The sequence below is a fragment of the Melanotaenia boesemani genome, chromosome 9 (assembly GCF_017639745.1).
Source record: "Melanotaenia boesemani isolate fMelBoe1 chromosome 9, fMelBoe1.pri, whole genome shotgun sequence".
NCBI classification, from domain to species: Eukaryota; Metazoa; Chordata; class Actinopteri; order Atheriniformes; family Melanotaeniidae; genus Melanotaenia; species Melanotaenia boesemani.
Genome location: NC_055690.1, coordinates 10,493,863 through 10,512,242, shown reverse-complemented (window position 1 = coordinate 10,512,242; position 18,380 = coordinate 10,493,863). Strand labels below are relative to the sequence as shown.

Genomic DNA, 18,380 nt, shown 5'->3' with positions numbered 1-18,380 from the left:
CTTGATTTTTTCCGTCCATTTCAGTTCATCGTCACTACCACCATTCTTTTTAACCGGGACAACATGGCTACTGCAGCGAGCCGTTACTACAGCGAAGACGGCAGGGCAACGAAAAGACAGAAAACCGACGGAATGGCCACGGTGAGTCGATGATCTGCGTGTTACATTAGAGATTTTTTTTTCTTTTTGCACAGCAAACACGACCAGTTCGGTTAGTCTTATTTGTTGGTAGAATTTGATTCATTCAGTTGTGCGTTGCTAAAGAAAAAAAGGTGTCACGATGCACAGTGGGTCACTGAATATGCTGAATGAAAGCGCTGTCCCATATAATTTTCCGTTATATAAACGCCACATATCATTTCAGATTGTGCATTTTACATGTAAGGTCACACAGGACACAGTTTCAAACATTAATTGTACACGTCCTTGTACTGGTAACTTCGAGGGCGGTTTCCCCAGCCGGGCCTCACCGAAGCCCCGCTTTGTTCTAGCACAGATAACGTTAGCATGGTGCTAGCTACACCCCCACCTTTTTTTCTTTTTCTTTTTTTTTTTTTACTGGGAGGACTAATTGGACTGGCTACAATCAAACCAGTAGCTCTTTGGTTGATGCCGCTTTTCTTTACGTGTTTTGTTTGTCAAATCAGCTGGTAAGGATAACGGTCTTTTTTAATAAAATGTAAAAAGAGACCAACTCACTCCGCCTCCCGCCTAGGTACTCCGTTAAGCTCATCCTATGAAAACAGTCCCAATCACAATCGCAAAGCTAAAAGAAAAAAATCCTTCCGATGTTTTTGGCACCGTGACATGTTTGAAAATATTTCTGACAAGTAACATTTATTAAATGTATTTTTCCCTCTTTGCAGGGATATGAAGATCCACATAAAACGCTTCCTTCCGTGGTGGTTCATGTCCGGGGTCTTGTGGACGGCGTTACAGAGGCTGACCTTGTGGAAACCTTACAAGAATTTGGAGCTATCAGGTCAGAATCAACTAATTTTGTGTGTGCGCAAATTATACTAGAATGATAGTTTGATCTTTATCTACCAAATAAAACACTCATAAATAAATTGGGATGAGAAACTAACTGCCACTTCCAATTTTGTTGTACTATGTATAATGACAATAAAGACCTATTCTTCTTCTTTTCTTTTGTTGTAGCTATGTGGTGGTGATGCCAAACAAGCGTCAGGCACTGGTGGAGTATGAGGACATGAATGGATCATCTACAGCTGTAACCTACGCTGCAGACAACCAGGTCTACATAGCTGGCCATCCAGCCTTCATCAACTATTCTACCAGTAAGAAGATCTCAAGACCGGGAGATTCTGACGACTCTAGAAGTGTTAACAATGTTCTTCTGTTTACCATCATGAACCCCATCTATCCCATCACTACGGTAAATACAGAGAAAAAAACTGCTGTGTGTGTGTGTGTTGCTACTACAGTTGTGTGGGTTTTGAGCTAAACTCATACATGTAAATTCAGTAGTGTTGAGATCAGGTTTGAACATGTTATAGGAATGTTGCTGTCACTTGTAAACAAACTCATTTTTGGTTTCAAACAACTTTAAAAGTGAAATTGTTCTTATGGGATGACTTATTTATGGTGTTTTAGGGGTTTGTTGGCATACCAAAATGACTTTTTTTTTTTGTTTGTTTGTTTGTTTTTTTTAGCTAGAATAGCAGTACTCGGCCAAACTATTTGTCCATCTCATGTAATTTGTCCATCTCATGTAATTATGCTCATACTGGTTTTATGTATTTTAATGACCAATTGTGTACTAACAATGGATGCAAAAGACGTTTCCAGTAATAAGAAATCTACTTAAAAAAAAAAAGCTGACTTGTATGGCAACAAACATTCCTGATCCGATCTGATTAGATAAGTTGTCCGTAACTCGCTGCTGTTTGCATTTCAATCCAAGATCAGATCAACATTGTTTTTTTTTTTGTTTGTTTTTTTATCACTTTATCTTGTGTCTTTGTTTTTGTGTGCTTTGTTATCAGGATGTCCTCTACACTATCTGCAATAACTGCGGGCCTGTCCAAAGAATTGTCATCTTCAGAAAGAATGGCGTCCAGGCAATGGTGGAATATCCTTTTTTTATGTGTCTTCTGACATGTAGTCTTAACCATATTGGGGACTGTTGCCTAATAATTTTCTATTTTTCTTTATGTAAGTGGTAAGTCCCAGCTTGTGGGAAGAAACTTAATTTTTTAAATTTAATCTAAAGCCCCTTTCACACAAGTACAGTTCACTAATCTGGGGACAGTTGAATATGTCTGTTTGAATGAACCAGCTAATGTGTGAATGATTGAATGGCATCTCTTCAACAGGTTAATGAAGCCAGAAATTCAGCATATCTCGTATGTGAAAAGGCCTTCAGTCTCGAGTGGTTTCTGGGAAAAGAAAATATGATTTGCATGTTCTTTCCTTAACTCTGTCATCACATTTGACTCAGTGCAAAGTGCACAGCGGGCTAAGGCATCACTCAACGGAGCAGATATTTACTCTGGCTGCTGTACTCTGAAAATCGAGTATGCAAAGGTACATCTGTATCTCACTTAGTGGGTGTAGTTTGCTTTTCACAATATAAACTCTTAGAGATCAAAATAAAAATTTAACACAGTAGCCCTGCAGGAAACATAACCACTAAGAATTTTTTTCATTAAACTGGTCCCAGTGCTGCTTCAGAACCAGATTCTAATTTATAAATCAGTTCACAGGGCATAGGGACGGGGTTGTGGAGAAAAACTCTGAGCCAAGTGGCAGCTCAGCATTCCTTTTCATTTTTCTACTGCTGTTTTTTTTGCCAGTCATAGCAACAATAAATCCAGTTTACGTAGCTACAGGCAACCTTTCCAAACACCAGCTGGTGGTGGCGTTCACTAATGCGAGCTGTTTTAAAACGACGCTGCTGATGTTAAGACATCAGTTTTGATCAGATTAAACAAACATTGTGATCTGTTGTTGTTTTTGTGTGTCCTGCATTGTGGCCTTAAACAGAATGCAGATTTACATTGGAGAGAGGAGTATTTGTGCTAGAGGAGGCATTTAAAGTAATATAATGACCAGATTCTGACTGTAGAAAACCAAACCAGTTCTTAGCCGGACCTGTCTCCAGCACCAGTCCTGAACCAGCACTGGAACCACTTTGGTTTCTCTCATTTCATAATGTTTTTTTCAATAAGCTTCAAATCTTTTAAGTATAACTAGAACTTCATATGCTCTGTATTTTAGTCGGTCTAGTTGAAACTGTAGTCTTTATATTAATCTATGTGTCATATAAATTGTTTCTACAGCCAACTCGCTTGAATGTGTTCAAGAATGACCAAGACACCTGGGACTACACGAACCCCAGCCTGGGAGGGCCAGGTAAAACTTCCAGCACCCAGACACATTCTTGAGCAATTGCTGTGCGTTGCACATCTGTAACTGACAGACGATACATTTCAGCACCCGTACTGTCGCTGTGGGGAGTTTTAGCAAAAGGCTTAACTGCTCAGAGTACTACATGGTTAGTTTAAATTATTTTTGTGACCAGCAAGATTTCTCTATGAAGTCTGTGTTCTCTAAACAGACAATCATAAAAACAAAACTCCGCCGTGTGTTGGGAGTGGCAGGAACGCATTTGCACACTGAAAGATGATAGCGGGGTATCAACATTTTTGTTTTTCTTCCTATCCTACGGGGTTTCTAGTCGCTAATAGGCTGTGTGGTGACACTCAATGCTATTAAATATCTTGGGGCTAGCATTCTTCAGCCTAGTGGCATGTAGCTCTTCTAGTTTGCTCAACCTTATGAGACATTTACAGCCTCTGCGAGAAACAGAGCTTCCTTCAGTTCAACAAATCTCTTGTACTGGAAATTTGATCAAACATTTTTGTGTGTAGCTACATCCTGTTCAACAACATGATGGCTAATTACTACATGAACCAAGTTCATGTTAGCCAGAGTTTTTTCAACAACTCAGCTTGCTAAGCTTGTTCACCTGGCTGGGTTTTTTTTTCCCCAAACGTAAAAGGAAATAGTGACTGACGTTCTCAAACTTGAAGTTATGGGAATTTTAACTTGATGTTATCTTTCTAACTCAGTTAAAATGCTTTAAAAGCACCTTCAGGTTAATTTATGACCCAAATTGGAACAGACCACAGTCATGCAAAGAATAAATGTTTATTCGAGGTGATACGTGGTCAATTCTTTATTTCAGTAAGCTTAAAATTTAAATTTGTTGAGTTTTGGCTCCATGTGGAGTTTGTTCTTAAACGTGCAGACTAGTAACTTGTCTGATATACTACAGATTAGTTGATAATCATCACTTTAGGACTGTTTACATTTTTGTACTGAAGATGTGAACCTGTTTTGAGCACTTTTTGCCTGCATTTGCTGTTCCTGCTTCCCTCACATGTGTGAACTTTGCAGGGTTTATGGAAAATGAATTTTCAGTTTAGAAGCAGTCACTGGAAACAAGACTGATCCTGGTCTCTCCAGTGTTTTCATACTGTAAATTCTTCTATTTGGATCTATTTAAACCTTGACCACCATTAGTCCTGCTCACTGAGAACTAAAATAGAGATGGCCTTTTTGTTAAATCTGCTGATACTCAGTGTATTTTGATTTTGAGGGTAAGAGATGAGAATGAAGACATGGACCAGCATCAGTTAACAGGCTATCTGCAGTCTGTGATCTCCTCCAAAGAACACATGAATGTTGTGCTCAGAGGGAAAGGCAGACACATGCTGACATCACCACTCTGCAGTCACCACCTCAAGTTTCCACTTCTTCACTGAGGACACAACCACTCTCATACAGAGGGCCAAATGTTCCGAGATACAAGGAGATAATCTACAAGACACCATCCACTCAACATGACGAAGTAGGACTGATATACCACTTATTCCTCATCTCTGCATTCTTGCAGAAGAACCATGAAGACAGTTGAAGAGTGTGGGGAGTTTTGGGCACTGAGCTACTCTTAGTCCCTCCCCCCTCTTTCCTCTTCTACTGATTGCCAATGACACATTGAAGCAAGCCAAAATCCCCACAACAGCGCTCCACTGTCCACACCAAACGGAGATTTACACCAGAGGATGCACAACTCCACCCAGAGCGAAGGTAGTGACAGACATCCCCCACTACAGCAGATGATGCATACTGACATAATCAGATCTACTGAGACCACATTTAAAAGTCTTGGCCCTTCATGTACTGCTGTGAGCTGCGTTGCTCAACACCATTTTTCAACACAAAAAAACCTGAAACATTTGAGCAACACACTGACATTTGCTGACGCCGCACCAACTGATCCAATCGATGAATTACACCACGCATCGGGCCAACACAAGGCAACTGATGAAGACAGGACACTGCTGACAGCACCATCAAGCACACTTAAACCCCAGTCAGCCCTATTTTTGTTTTTATTTCCGTTTGTACCCCTCCCCTACATGGAATTCAGCTTCTCTGTCTTACTCTTTCTACTTTTCTCATTCCCCCTCTAATTTTCTTGCTAATTATCCCTGTTTAGATATCCTTTTTTTAGTAGTGTTTTAAGTATGAGTCTAGAACCTGTGTAACGCCTTCCATGTAATGCAGGTTTGGCAATTTGCGGCTAAGAGGAGCCACCTTCCCTACTGACATGTGCTCTCTGGCAGCCTCAAGGCGTACCAGTGGACGCTAAGCAGACTAAACCACTAAAATGGAACACAAAGGATGGAAACCCCAACCAACCCACCAATGAGCATTTCAACTTGATAAAACCAACACTCGATGCTGAGGTGGAGAGTTGTCCCTCCTCCCCTTCCAAAGAGGAAATGGATGAGAGTTTGGGATGAAATGAACTGAATGAAGAGTGTGGGAGCTGCAGTAAGTAAATCGAGACCCTCATCGTGAAATAACTGCACAGCACCACACGACCACAAAGCCCAGCAACCAACATCGACACACAAGACAAACATTATTCCGCTTTTTCTTTTTCTTTTTTTTGTTTTGTTTTTTTTGTTTTGTTTTCCCTCATACAGGCTAAATCTTCCTCTTTGTGAAAGAGGCTGATGGTTGTGGTTGTGTCGATGCCTGCTTTGAATGTCGCACAACCGTACTCTGTTCCATATATATTGATGGTCCCTCTGTTGGCAGTTTACAGCCATGAATAATCTCATCCATGTGTGATTCCCTGGACTTGTGATAGTCTCTTCAGAGATTAAATCATGTTATTTATACAAAGCGAGAGTGCAAACAGCTGCGTGGTCTGCTGGTGTACAAATTGCCTGGCTGGTCACTTGTACAGGTACCAAGCCATCAGCATATTACAGTTAATTTAGTCTGCATTTATTCTAAGATGCTTCCAGATGAGGACAGACAGGCTTGTCATGAGTATATTGAATGCACTCTCCTGACATTTAACTGGGATAACATCAGTTTATTTGCCCTGTATAAATGTAACTGATTTACTGGCCTCCATTCTGATTGTGTATGATTATTGTGTACCTGTACAGATGGTGATGCAGATGGCAATGGGAGCAATGCAGGTGTGTGTGAGCGTACAAACTTTTTACTTTTAAATTTAGCCATTTCTTACACACTGTTCAGAGTGACTTTGTTTGAGATCCTTCCCTTTTTCACCTCCTAGATCATCAGCATCCACCTCATCTTTGCCATGTTTTTCTGTTCCAACTTAGGTTATCAGATTACCATTGTGGATGATTTTGAATTAAAAAGGATTGTGTTTCAGGGTCATTTCCTGTTTAAAAAAAAATATTGGTCTTGCACTGTTACATCCCCATACCTCCCTCCCCATTTCCTCAACTAATTTTGAAATACAGAATATAATAACTGAGTTCAGTTAGGAGTGATTGTAGCCAGTCTGGAGCGTAATGCGGGGGGGAGGGTTGTACGTCTGTGCTGGTGTGGCTTTTCCAGGCTAGATGAATCCATCTTGAAATGCATGTGTACTAATCTGGAGTCTGTGTTTTAAAGAGACCCTGACAAATTTGTAGACTGTGTGTATGTTGTTCGGTCAGAGGTGGTTATTGGCATCAAAATGTCAAGTTTTTTTTACACTTTAAGGTTGGGCATTGGAAAGATTGAAACTAGTCTTGTTTCTAGTATAATTTCATCTGTGAATTTTTGATTATTATTTTTTCTCTACCTTTTTTTTTATCCTCTCTTCCTTGTAGAAGATGTGAATGCCAACCCCAACAAACGGCAGAGACAGCCGGCTCTACTTGGTGACCACCCTTCTGAGTTTGGTAAGTCTCGTGCCCCTGGGGAACAAAAATACACCCTGCAGTACATATTTCTACAAAATACTATGCTAATATCTTCTGTACTTTTAAAGTTTTTACAGTGGTTATTCTTTATTTTACAAAATAAGAGGTAAAGCAGTCTGGGCTTTGAAACCTGCTGTAAGCATGACAAAAAAATTGTTTGGTTGGTATTATCAAATGGGAGGAATAATCAGTGTTGTATTATACATCATTGGGATGATTGATCATTCACCTTTTTATGAGGTATAACTTGTAAGGATCATGCATTTCTGGAATGAGCAACACAGCTAAATGTGTAGACAGACCAAATACTTTCATGTTAGTTTTCACTCTTGTTTAGAGTTGCTTGGTGGACTGGATGGTTGAACCCTCTCACAGTAATAAGAAAATACAACCTGTATTGTTAAAGAGAAGAAAAAAGAGACCAAACACAAATTTCCATAATTTTTGTGCCAAGTTTGTTTACATTAAGTTTGGTGGTCTGTCCAATATGGGGACTAAAATTTCTTTTTAATAGATAATGACCTTCCTTTACTCACTCCCTTACTTCTGTCCTCTGCTTTGTTCGTTAGGTTACCCTAACTACGATGACAATTATGGATCCCCACAATATGAGGGTCGCCGTATGGGTCCTCCAATGAGAGGGCGAGGAGGAAGGAGCTATGGGCCTGGCTATGGACCTCCTCCCCCTCCTCCTGGCGAGTATGGTGCCCATGCTGATTCTCCAGTTGTCATGGTTTATGGGCTGGAACCTGCCAAGATGAATGCAGACCGCGTTTTCAATATCTTTTGTCTCTATGGGAACGTAGAGAGGGTCAGTATCTGCTAGAAAACATCCTGAAAGAATCTGCTCCAGATTTAACTTTTAAATGTTTTAATCATGTTTATAAGAAAAATGGACAGGATGTAACATTTCATTAGTTGTGTCCAAACTTTTGACTCGTACTTAATGTTTTTGTAAAACTGAAAAGGCGAGTGCTCATTGCTCCGACCATGCAGTTAATAAACCAGTATACCAGTATTGTATTTTTTTTTTTTTTTTTTTTTTTGGTCAGGAGTAGCAGCTGATGCTTTCAGTCATGGTGTCATTTAAAAGACTTGCCTCGAGGGCAAGATCTGTTATAAATCTCACACTTCATTAACAGGATTATCAGAATAGACATCTTTCAACAGATTGACTTTGACTTTAAGACCAAAATGAAAGTGCAAGAGCATTGCAATGGTGTTGAAGATTACTGGATGTATTGTCATTCATTCATACCCAAATGATTCTCTTTCTGAGCGTTTGTCTTGAACCTGGAGGAAAACTGGTAAATCCTGTTCTGTGCTCTCCAGGTGAAGTTCATGAAGAGTAAGCCTGGGGCTGCCATGGTAGAGATGGGAGATTGTTATGCGGTGGACCGTGCTATCACTCACCTCAACAACAACTTTTTGTTTGGGCAGAAACTTAACGTATGGTGAGTTTACTCAGTACAGCTAAAACTCCTGAAAAGAGCTCTAAGATTGCTGGAGGGGGAATTGGGTCAGACTGATTACGCTGGCTCGGATGGGTTACCAACAACAATCACAACAGTCTCTAGTCTCGAGTTTTTCTTCTGTGCTTTTTTTGTTCATTTTCAGAGCAAAATTATTGAATAATCATCTCTTCCTGCAGCGTTTCCAAGCAGCAGGCTATCGTACCCGGTCAGTGTTATGAACTGGATGATGGCACGAGCAGTTTTAAGGACTTCCACGGCTCCAGGAACAACCGGTTCACTTCCCCAGAGCAGGCAGCTAAGAACCGAATCCAGCACCCGAGCAACGTGTTGCACTTCTTCAACGCCCAGCCAGATGCCACACCAGAGGTTTTCTCTCAGGTCTGTCCAAATAGAAATATTTTTATTTCATTTTACTGGAATGTGTGGATGGTTAAAAATAATACAATTTCCCACACTGTAAATGTTCATTCAGGTTTTAATTTTTTTTTTGTTCTTTACAGATTTGTGAAGATATTGGTGTCAAGTGCCCAGTTAATGTCAAGTTGTTCACTGGAAAAAGTAAGCTACTCTGTGGAAATGATGAAACATGAAGAAAAACTATGTGTATGTATGTTCCTGTAGTGTTGAGGGGGGTGTTACAAAAGTGTTGTTGCTATCTGTTTTTTTTTTTTTTTTTTTTGTTTTTTTGTTTTAGACCTAGAAGATATAAGAACTAATTCACTCAATAACAAAGTTATTCAACTTGGGGCCAAAGTAAATCTGTCATTTTTAAAGAGGCACTTTAGAGCTTTGGCAGATTTTTTTGTGAGCTCCCCCACCCCCCACCTCAGCGACGTCAAATTCTGCATCCATCTTGCATCCTATCTGTATTCTGCCTGTCCAGTAAAAGACATTTCTTTTCCTCTCTATGTTGATATCATCTTGCATTTCTTTGCTAAATCAGCCACGGTGCACGTTCAAAACGGCTGGCGTGTTGAAGTTTGGTTGCTGAAACAGTGTGTTTGGTAACGTGAAATGTCACAGGGCATCCCTTAAGCCAAAGTTGTGAAGTGTTTTTAGGTTTTAAGTTCGGAAATATGTGTAGTGCCTCTTAACATCTTCACATTACTAACACTGAATGTCTGCTTGGCTCTCCTAACCACCAGGTGGCGCAGCTCCCAGTGATCGCAGTGCTTCAGGTTTGCTGGAGTGGGAGTCCATTAATGACGCCATGGAAGCACTGGCCATGATGAACCACCACCAAATGAAAAATCCAGGTGTGTACAAAATACACAAAGTAAATAGTGTGACTACATGAAGTACTTCCATAAGACGCTGTGCTTTCCAGAATCCCATAAACATAGATGGTATTTGCAAACTTGACAATGAAGCTGGAATCAGTTGTAAAATATGGAGTTTGGTGGAATTTGTTCAGATGTGGGTGAGATCTGTTGTCCCCACCAATTTGAGTTTTTCATGGTGCTTGAGCCAAACGAAAAGGAAAAGCTGGATGAGAGTTGAATGCATTTGTGCAACGTTGGCTAATGGGACTCAAGTTTCCTCTAGATGTTCAGCAGCAGCTAGAAGGCTGGCAGAAACACACATTATCAAAAAAAAAAAATTTTTTTTAACAAATTCAATGTCATCTGGTTCCAGAAAAAAATAATAAAGTTGCATCAGGCTGACAAAATATGTGCAAACTCAGAGGAGCTGGTTTTTGGCCTTTGCTGCAGGTTAGCTAGTCTTTCATTGACCACTTTCCTGTCAAGCAACTGTCATATAAAGCCCTCTAAAGCTAAAAATAATAGCATTTTAAGATAAATAAACAGACATTCTCTTAATGCATTTTTAAATTTTATACACCTACCACAGAAGTAGACATATCACCCTGGAAAAAATTAAGCCACATTAAAAAAAAAATAATCTGGAACAATAATAGTAGATACTGAATTTAGGGAAAAAATAAAAGGGAATCTGGAAAATTGTAAAATGTATTTCATATTGCTTCTTCCTGTAGTTGAAAAAGTTGGCTCTATGATAACAAGACCTGAGAAATATATATATGAGGACTATAAAGAGCATAGCAATCTTTTAATTAAAGAAAAAAGGTTTCCTTCCTCCTCAGTACTTTACAGCTGTGTCTACCTAATTTGTTAAACATGGACCATAAAATAAATTGCAGCTGCATTTTACGTAGAGGTGCTTGAAGGTGTGGCTGTTTTTGTTCCACAGACCTAACTGAAACAATCAGCTCCTTGTGTTTCTGCCCCCAGTTTGCTTTTTTTGTAACCAGTACAGCTTTTTACTTTGACTCGCCACCTTGCTAGAATGCAGCCGTTCAGCTGCTTCTTATCCGCATCGGTGGCTTTGCTCGTCAGGCACTGATCAGCAGGGACAGCTGTCTTCATTCTTTCTGCTTCATATGACTTCTTTACTTTCATGTTGTCATAGCAAATAAATTGATGCCTAGGAGTTTGTGGTAGTTACTTGACCAGTTCTGTATGTATGTATGTATGTATGTATGTATGTACTGTAGCCTTCAGAACTACTGAGGGTAATCACACTATTTAAAAAAAATATATAATAATGATAATAATAATTAGCACTTAGGACATGCTACCAGCAATCATCTGCTATTTAATCCTCCATTGAATTGAGGAGTTCCATTATTGATCCCTTTAAGACTTCTTTCTTGCTTGGCTTAAAGAACCTTCTCAGCTTTAACTGCTGCTGTTGAGCAAGGCATTAAATGATTGTTGAACACGCTATGCCTGCTCGGCATGTGCCAGAATGGCAACTAGGTAGACTCATTAAGATGGGAGAAGTGGTCCAGTGTGAATGTTTGTTTTGTTTCTTAAAGGCTCTGCAGAAACTGTTAGTGGTTTATCCTGTTTTGACTACCCAGACAGGATAAGGAGGAAAAGTCATAAAAACTGAGCTTTCCTGCGTTTAACAGGCTCCGTGTCTCTGTCAAGTTTATTGCTTTTAAAAGCCGAGCCAGTTTCAGCTTGTGTGTAATTTTGTGATGTTAAACTGTTACCTAATGTTGAATCTCTTCTTTCTCCTAGCTGGTCCCTACCCTTACACCTTAAAACTGTGCTTCTCCACCGTTCAGCACGCCAACTGAGTACATTTTGTAGCTCGAAGATGAAGACTGGTCTGCCATTCCCATGTTCACATGTACTCTGACCATGTTTGCTTGCAGAACACTTAAGGAAATTGTTTTTTTTTTTTTGTTTGTTTCTCTTTTTTTTTTTTTTTAGCCGCATATTTGGAAATGACAGGCATTTAAATTAGATATTTATGCCCCAGATGTGGTTAAGAGTATTAGTTCCTGTGTCTTGAAGTTGTCCTTTTTACTTTTTGTATAATGCTTACACTAACCTGACATGGCATATTTGTGAGATGGCTGGTTTTATGCTCAGGTGGTTAGGTGGCAGTGGACAACATGGTTTTGTAAAAGTTTTGAAACTTTTATTATCTACATTTTTTCTTGTGTTAATTTTAATTGCTGACTGTTCAGTTCTGTGTTTCAGTGTCTGATATGCAGATGGAGAATCTTTTTGTTCTAAGAAAATAAAAAAAGGAAAAAAATTGATGTTGAGTGGGTTGTATTAATTTACTTTTGTATTGTCCCAATTGGTTTTATCTTCCCAAACATTATCCTTTTAAGACTCCTTTACTCAAAGGAGACTGGAAACCATCTTGTTAAAGACAAAATATATCACTGGAACATGGCATTATTCTAAACAGTCTGTTATTTTATAACTTGGATGATGGCACTATTTTCTTTTGTTTTATCTTCTACATCTCAGCAGATGTTGCAGCAAACTTTTAATCTTCAGCAGTTATTTGCTTTTATAGAAGCTCCGTGTCAAATGTAAACTGGATGAGAGGTTAAGAAATAAACTGCATACAAACTCACAATCATTTAAAAGAAAAGGGTATCACCTGGCAACGCACTCCTCAGAAGACTGGTTCTTAAATGGAGTGTTTAAACAGAATAATGCTACAGGAATCCTTTAATACCTGGTTTTCTGTTTGTAAGACCTCTGCGGCACATAAAACTCATAAACCTTAACAAGCTCTTATCCAAATAAAATGAATGTTCTGTTTTAATGTCAGGCTTGTTGATGGTAATTTGGACAAACACTTTTCACGACCAAGTCTTTCAAACACAAGAACAATTATTAATTTACCAAATGTTTCTTTTAACTTCTCATTTGTTGAAAATTTAAAGAACATTTTGTCCTTGACACTTGTCTTAGCGTTCCAGTTCCATTTCAAAATATCAAATTTACATAATTTTTCAGTTTTCGTTTTAGTCCACATTACAACGCCAGGAAGAATCCATTTATACGTACCCTGGTGTTCCACAACATCCTGCTGTCTTGCCTGGCAACCCAAAATAACACTTGTCACTCATAATATAGTACTTAAAGGGTTAATGCAATTAAAATTACCTGTCACAATACATTTAATTTACCACATTTCTGACACCAAAGAATACATACAATTCAAATCACAGTGAATACAGCCTCTCTGCAAACTCTCCAACCCACAACGCGCCTCAAATTACTTTGGACACAAGCCTTACACTGGAACCACTTAATGTGAATTGTATTTATCATCTGCCATCTAGTGGTAAACAGAAGTTTCTACAGTTTATTAATTTTTTTTCCTTACCTTTTACATTTATTGGTAATAAACCTGAGGTAAATTAACCCAAACAACATATTCAGATGTTTCATACTCATTAGATGCACAAACAGGTCAGGTGTATACAGCACGATATCTATATAGCTGATAAATTCATCAATGAGTTTAACCAACAATTTAATCAATGCAATAATGGATTGCTTATGTGCAACTTTATCTAAAATTATAGGCTGAGGAGTGTGATCCCCCTGTAGTTGGAGCACACCCTCCGGTCCCCCGGAGACCACCCCAGTCTGCCAGTCCAGGGGAACTGTCCCCGATGTCCACGCAATGCTGCAGAGGCGTGTCAGCCAAGACAGCCCTACAGAATCCAGAGTCTTAAGTCTCCACTCCATGGCTAGATCAAGAGCTTAAAGATTATATGAGGCAAAGGAATCAAGCTAAGGTGGAAGCAATTAAACATAATGATGTGGCTCAGTGGAATAACTATTGTAAATTAAGAAACAATGTGACTAAAATGAATAAATGTAAAAAACGATGTACTATCAGAATAAAATTAAAGATGCTGGAATGGACAGTGCAAAGGTCTGGAGTACATTGAATGAAGTTATGGGAAGAAAAGCTAAAGGAAATATAACATCATTGGAGGCTGATGGAATTAACCTTACTAAACCAAAAGAAATAGCTAATTATTTAGGCAAATATTTTAAAAATAAAATACTAAAAATCAGACAAATCATGGAGTTGGGACAAGATAAAAATATTTCACATGAAATGATGACCAATAGGATAATGAGAGCAAAGCAGTGTACATTTAAATTTAAAACTGTAACAGAGGACAGTGTAAAAATACTGCAAGCAAGTAAGGATAAACCCTGTGGAATAGACAATATTGAGGTTAAACTTTTAAAGATGGTGGCAAATCATATTGCTTTCCCCATTTCTAATACTATTAATTTAAGTTTAACAGCAGGTGTTTTCCCTTCGCTATGGAAAACAGCAAAAATCATACCTTTGATTAAAAATAATAAAGAGCAGTTTTCAGGTGGCAATAGCAGACCAATAAGTTTGTTACCAGCAGTGAGTAAAATTATAGAAAAAATAGTGTATGATCAAATACAAGGGTATTTTGAGTTGAATGGGTTAAACACAATATATCAACATGCTTATAAGATGGGTCATTCCACAACTACAGCACTCACTCAGATTACTGATCATTGGCTACAGGAGATTGATGAGAAGAATCTGGTAGGATCAGTATTATTGGACTTATTGTTTTAGATCAAAGTATTTTATTAAATAAGCTAGTTTATTATGGATTTGAACCCATCCATCCACCCATCCATTTTCTGCCGCTTATCCGGATTCGGGTTGCAGGGGCAGCTGCCTAAGCAGGGAAACCCAGACTTCCCTCTCCCCAGCCATATTCATCAGCTCATCTGGAGGAATCCAGGGTGCGAACCACAGGGGAGCTGGGGGAGCTATAGCTCCCCTTAATGAAACATGAGCTCCCCTAGAAACAGGATTTATGAAATGTTGGGGGAGCTATATAATACTGATAATAAAATGTATGCTGATTGCTCACAAATTCACTGTAGCCTAAAGTATGACTATGGATGCTATCACTGAAGCGTGGGGGTGCTCCAAGTTAAACTTCCTGTAGATCTACGTTAAATACAAAATAAAAGAAGTAAGTGCGTAAAAGGTAAGGTAAGACCTGCTTTAACTATTTACAATATGGGAAACTATCATTGCTTATTATATTGTGTATGGCAAGCATCGCTGTGTACGTGTGTGATATGTGGGGAATATTAACTATGTAAGTTGATCTTCGCAAAAAGAGTGGTAAAAATTTTTTTGCAAGGGACATTTGCACCTGTTATGTATTATTGTTGCATAAGAGTTGTTAACCATTATGTATTGGTACGCTTATGTTCTGTGGGGCAAGCTGTAATATCAGCTGGCATCATGTTCTTACTTGCCGAAAAAAGATAGGAAATGCAAAAAAGCGGCTCCACCTAAGCCCACGGTATGGTTCGCACTCTGCCCGAGGCGTTCCCAGGCCAGCCGAGAGATGTAGTCCGTCCAGCGCGTCCTGGCTCTTCCTCTGTATGGCAAGCCGAAAGGGTCAAAAAACGTCTTGATTTCCGCGCGATAGCACGTAAAAAACGCGCGTTTGTTTGGGAAAAGCGCGCGTAAAAAGCGTGCACTCCCGTTTCCCAGTGTCTTTTATGGCAAGCCAAAAGGGTCAAAAAACGTCTTGATTTCCGCGCGATAGCACGTAAAAAACGCGCGTTTGTTTGGGAAAAACGCGCGTAAAAAGCGTGCACTCCCGTTTCCCAGTGTCTTTGAACGCGCGCGCACGTCCCGTTTTGATCGCGTCCCGTTTTGAACGCGTCTCGTTTTGAACGCGCGCGCGCGTCCAGTTTTGAACGCGTCTCGTTTTGAACGCGCGACCGCGTTGCCTTTTGCATCGCGCTATCACGTAAAAACGTGCAATGCCGTTCTGTGTTTAAATTATGATAATGAATGTCACAGTTCCCACCCTGAAGTTTTTGCTCTGGCAGACTAGACTGAATGATCGCTGATCCACAAGAACTGTTTATCAGCAGCCTTCACTAGAACCGTTGTCTATTCAGCAGTTAGAGACAAAGCATGCCTTTACAAAATCCTTTGTGTAATTAGTAATAGAGCATTGAAAGCCTTTTCACTTTACCAAATATATTTTTGTATTTATTTTGATGTATATAAATATTTGCTTTATTTTTTTTTGTAACGAGTGTATTGGTCGACCATCACATATATCTTTTGGCAAGCCTTTCAGTTGAACAGATAGCGCTGAGGTAATGTCGCTGCCTTTAAAGTTGCTCTTCTCTTTTGTTAGATGACGCCGGTTCAAATCTCAGCCCGGACATTACAAATTTTTCACACACTGAGCCTTATGCTACTTTTATTGTGTCACGGACACCTAACACCTGACCTCATTCATAAAACACTCACTCTGAATACAACCGTAATTCTTCGTTAGATTTTTAACTTTTAATATTAAATCAGATCAGACGTGAAGACCAGCCTTTCAATGGATTTGTGCTGCCATCTACTGGCGTGTAATGAAAACTATATGTTTTTGTATATTTGCTGGTTTCATTACTTCACTCAACTAGACCTGGAAGAGGCTTGTCAATTTATTGTCAAGTCATATGGTCACAGTAATTTATGCATGCATAAAATCTAAAGTTGGCTCACAACACAGATCAGACATATAACTTTCAGGACTGTTTCCTTATTTGACGTTTTTGACAGTAGCTAGACACAGTATTTGTGCTGTCATTCTAAGGACCCCTGCTGCTATCCACTGGCACATAATGAGCTGTACTGTTATACAGATATTATGCAATCCCTTTTACAGTGTAAGGGACTGTATAATATATTGTATTTACTATCACCAAAGTATGCTATTTTATTTACAAATACAGAACCATTAGCTTGGCAATAAATACTTTTTTGAACCATTAACAACAGCTGTTTTATGTTATGACTTAATTATGGATTTTCTGATGTTAACTGGTTATGATGTACCTGCTCTATCACCACCGCTGTCTACTCCCATACCCTACACTGTGTGCTGAGTTATTCCACTAGTCTCTCTCTTCACCCGCTGCTGCAGACCTGTGAATGGATCCAGTTTCATCATCAAGTTTGCAGACAATGCTACCGGGAGGACCTGTTCTGGACCGCTAACACCTCCAGCCTGGTCAAGAATGCTCACCAGCTCACTCTTCTTCACTGAAGAACCAGTTCTTTTCAGCCATCCTGGTGAACTTCTACTGCTATCTGACTCTGTAAGACTGACTGTCTTAAAGTATGATATGGGAGCTGCTCTGCTGTGGATGTCAGGCACTTCAGCAGATGGCAAAAACCCCTTGGTGCATCACAGAGACCCTTATTCCAGCCACTATACTGGACTCACAACACAAACAGGAAGGGTCAGAGCAGGCTCTACCTCCTGAGGAGACGGCAGTCTTATGGAGTGAAGGGAGCACTCCTGAGGACTCTCTGGTGGCATCTGCCACATAATGGAGAGAATTTTCTTTTGACAGGGCATGAGAGGCAACAAAAAATGGAATAATGCCATAAAGGTTTCCAAGTTTGGCAGACCTGTATAGTAGTTTACTTTTTCATCTCCAGAGAAGTGACAATGTTGTAGTGCCTGTAAATGAGTTCCATGAGCCCTGACCCCCCTCCTCATTAATGGAGAGTGTGTGGAAAGAGTCCACTCATTCAAACTACAGCAGTGGTGAAGAAGGCCCAGCAGCGACTCCACTTCCTGAGAGTACTCAGGAGAAACAACCTGGATGAGAAGCTGCTAGTGTCCTTCTATCGAGCCACCGTAGAGAGCATCCTGGCGTACTGCATCACAGCGTGGTACGCTGGGTGCACAGCAGCAGACAGGAGAGCACTGCAGAGAGTGATTAACACGGCCCAGAAGATCACCAAGTGCCCCCTCCCCCCCTGAACCAAATAGCCAGCTCCCGGTACCACAGCAGAGCCTCAAACATCGTCAAGGACCCATTCCACCCTAACAACCACCTGTTCAACCTGCTGCCCTCTGGTAGGCGCTACAGAGCTCACAAAGCCCGTACAAACAGACTCAGGGACAGTTTTTTCCCCAGAGCCATCAGTGCCCTGAACTCCCATGAACAACCAAACAATAAGGAGAACACACCCAACAAGACGGAACTTTTTATCACACCACTGTGAAACTCGAACCGCGTTGTGCAATATGAGTACTCTAAGTGCAATACATTCAATTGTAAATATATGTATATATCTGCTTTTTAGTACTTACCATATTTATATTTACTTTAAGTATTTTATTTCTATTTAGTTCCTCCCTTGCCTTCATTTATAACATTTTGAATAGTCTTTTATTTGATGCAAACACCATAAAGAGTAGCACCCCCTAATCTCATTGTATGCTCTGGATTACAATGAC

The 18,380-nt window shown here is 39.7% G+C and overlaps 1 protein-coding gene across 4 annotated transcripts; it reads left to right on the top strand.

The window, feature by feature from the left end:
• Positions 1 to 11: 11 nt before the first annotated feature.
• LOC121645691 (heterogeneous nuclear ribonucleoprotein L-like) lies at positions 12 to 12,323 on the top strand. Of its 4 annotated transcripts, none has more exons than XM_041994291.1 (14): positions 12 to 141; positions 867 to 982; positions 1,162 to 1,399; positions 2,010 to 2,095; positions 2,454 to 2,550; positions 3,306 to 3,378; positions 6,498 to 6,530; positions 7,182 to 7,250; positions 7,841 to 8,082; positions 8,604 to 8,725; positions 8,923 to 9,124; positions 9,247 to 9,304; positions 9,892 to 10,002; positions 11,794 to 12,323. In XM_041994291.1, the coding sequence occupies exons 1-14, from the start codon at positions 64 to 66 to the stop codon at positions 11,850 to 11,852; spliced, it is 1,584 nt and encodes a 527-aa protein (XP_041850225.1). In that variant the 5' UTR covers positions 12 to 63; the 3' UTR covers positions 11,853 to 12,323. The 4 variants fall into 4 exon arrangements, with proteins under 4 accessions (XP_041850225.1, XP_041850224.1, XP_041850227.1 ...); XM_041994290.1 differs by having other exon boundaries at positions 7,179 to 7,250; XM_041994293.1 differs by lacking the exon at positions 6,498 to 6,530.
• The last annotated feature ends 6,057 nt before the right edge of the window (positions 12,324 to 18,380 follow it).